Genomic DNA, 2500 nt, shown 5'->3' with positions numbered 1-2500 from the left:
ACAGAATGTCCGTTTCATAGATCTTGCTGGTAGTAGTTGTAGTGGCGTTGGTGTTGGTATTGGTGTTGGTATTGGTGTTGGTAGCAATGGTGGTGGTGGTGGTGGTCGTGGTGGTGGTGGTGGTGATGGTGGTGTTGGTGGTAGTAGTGGTGGTGTTGGTATTGGAGGCGTTGGAAGTTGTACTGGCCGTTGCGATGTTGTTATCGATCGTAGTTACCAGATTTATCATTTTCGCGTGATGATCGTTATCGGCATTTGAAATGGCTAATACAAGGCTTGGTTCGAGCGATGATGATCCTTCGAATCTAGTTCGTGAGTTACATAAATCGGTATTAAGAGCAGTACCGGCAACGGCATTACCGGCATCTCTTCCAAGGGTTGCAGTTTTAACGCTCAGACTTGTTAACGAGCCAGAACTAGCAGCGCTCATTCCTAATCCCATTTTTGCCAATAGATTACTTTCCGAGCCGGTTTTCTTTAATAAATCCGGCGGGGCCGGTGGTACCGTTGCTAAACCAGCCGCGTTTCTCTGTAATTGCTGAAGTCTCGCGTATTGTTCTTGCAATGCTTTTTGTTTACGTAATAATTCTTGATGACGTTGTTCCAATTGTTCCTGCCTACCTCTTTTACTTTGTAAACCTTCTTGCGAATTGACACTTTCGCAGGAGCTCGAGTTACTCGTTGATAGTACAGTGCTGGAAATAGGAGTACCATCGACCTCGGACGATGGTAAAGCCATAGGTGGTTTACCAATTGTACCTCCTCCTTCTTTACCACGAGATAATGGTCTTCGTAGGGTTCCCGTTGAACTTGTCATTATTGGGATCGAAGCGTTACCAATACCTGTAGATAATTGTTGCGCCACGGTACACGAAGAAGACGACGACGAGGACGATGATGATTGATGATTTCTCGGTGGTAATTGTGGACTCGTTGGACTAGCCAAAGGTGATCTGGAACTAGTTCGCGGTGGTGGCGGTGGTGGTACTCTTCTTGCGGTTGCCAATTGGAGTAATTCGGCGTTGCGCTCAGGCACTGGTGGTTTTTGGCCTGGCAATAATGCTTGCGTTAATCCTGGCTGTTCTTGAAGGGACACTTGAAGTCTCGCTATAGGTGGCGATGTATCCGTATCGGAACTAGATGGATATGAATGAAGACGACGTAAAGTTCCGCTTTGGCTAAGTCCTCCGCTTGAAATGGTCAAACCACCGACAAGATTACTTGCCAGGATACCACTCGAAGAATCGACGCTTCCCTTTCTTCCAATTTCTGAAATGCAGGGTGCTCGTCCCATTGTCCCTGGCCCTGGTCCTTGTCCTGTTATTGTTGTTGTTGTTGTTGCTGTTACTTGTCCTACTAATAATGGCTGCTGCTGTTGTTGTTGTTGTTGCTGTTGTTGCATCACAGCTGCCGCAGGTGGCGCCTGACCCATTTGTGAGCCTGGCCTTGAAAAAGTCTGCAGTTCGTCTAACAAAGCGTCGAGTGCGTTCTCCGGACGCTGCTGATGGGTGGTGGATGGCTCGTGAGGGTGGCTCCCTCCCCCGAGGACGCTCGCTGACCCCAAGACAGTGCGTTCCGCTGGCACAGGGGCAGCTGCCTGTTTAGCATACGCGCACGCACACGCGACCAATCACGATTTGCCTTTTCCACACATATAATAATCCATAACTTGTAGCTTTCGCTTCGGCGCATACTTGAGCGTTTAACAAAAACGTTATACCCAATAGCAATTGTGAGAGTATAAAAATGGAAGAAAAAAAATATACACACATACCCACACACACGCGCGCACACACGCACGCATACACACACATATATATATATATAAATATATACACATATATCACATTGCTATTCGGTATCACGTTTCTACCGTGTGTATAAGCCAATGACGTATGAAAAAATCGATACAGTTCTAATACGAAATCGTATATCGATTTTTTCAATATGTCAGAGTTTTCCATTTTCGCACGATACCCAAGGAAACTTTCTAACGACGCTAAACGTAACATGCATACGTAGACTGTGCGAATGTGCGTGCACGGACCTGGTGAGAGACGTTATGGTTGAAAGAAAAAGGAAAAATTCTCATAGAGAGACAAAGACAGTGATAGAAAGACAGAAAGAGAAAAGAAAGTTTAGACAGCGATATAGAAGATAGAAATAGAAAGGACAGACTGATTGAAAAATAGATATAGAAAAAGAAGAATGTGATGAATTCGCGTTTAAAGAGATGGACGAGAGGCCAAAAAATAAAACACGAGACTTGTGTATGTGTATATGTATGAGAGGGGTGCGATGGACAATAATTAAAAAAAAAAAAAAAAAAAAAAAAAAAAGAAAAAAACGTTCATGATGAATTGTAGTATGAGCGAATTAGACACAACAAAAAAAAGAAAGAAAAAAGACAAGAAACAAACAAACAAAACATTTAAAAAAAAAAAAGAAAACAAAGAATGTTATATTAATCGTAAAATACATATTAATTCCGTTAGAGATA

At 43.3% G+C, this 2500-nt stretch overlaps 1 protein-coding gene across 11 annotated transcripts in view; it reads right to left on the bottom strand.

The window, feature by feature from the left end:
• The window catches only part of LOC118442177 (coiled-coil domain-containing protein AGAP005037-like), a 58073-nt gene that overhangs the window by 1042 nt on the left and 54531 nt on the right, over window positions 1-2500 (bottom strand). For all 11 annotated transcript variants that reach the window (XM_085661892.1, XM_085661895.1, XM_085661888.1 and 8 more), the window contains one exon: window positions 1-1597. This exon is cut by the window's left edge. In XM_085661892.1, the coding sequence (XP_085518018.1) occupies window positions 1-1597 (1597 nt within the window). The remainder of the gene's footprint in view (window positions 1598-2500) is intronic.

This window comes from Vespa mandarinia, chromosome 16, assembly GCF_050613455.1.
Source record: "Vespa mandarinia isolate Hongniang chromosome 16, ASM5061345v1, whole genome shotgun sequence".
NCBI classification, from domain to species: domain Eukaryota; kingdom Metazoa; phylum Arthropoda; class Insecta; order Hymenoptera; family Vespidae; genus Vespa; species Vespa mandarinia.
This window is presented reverse-complemented; position numbering and strand designations above follow the sequence as displayed.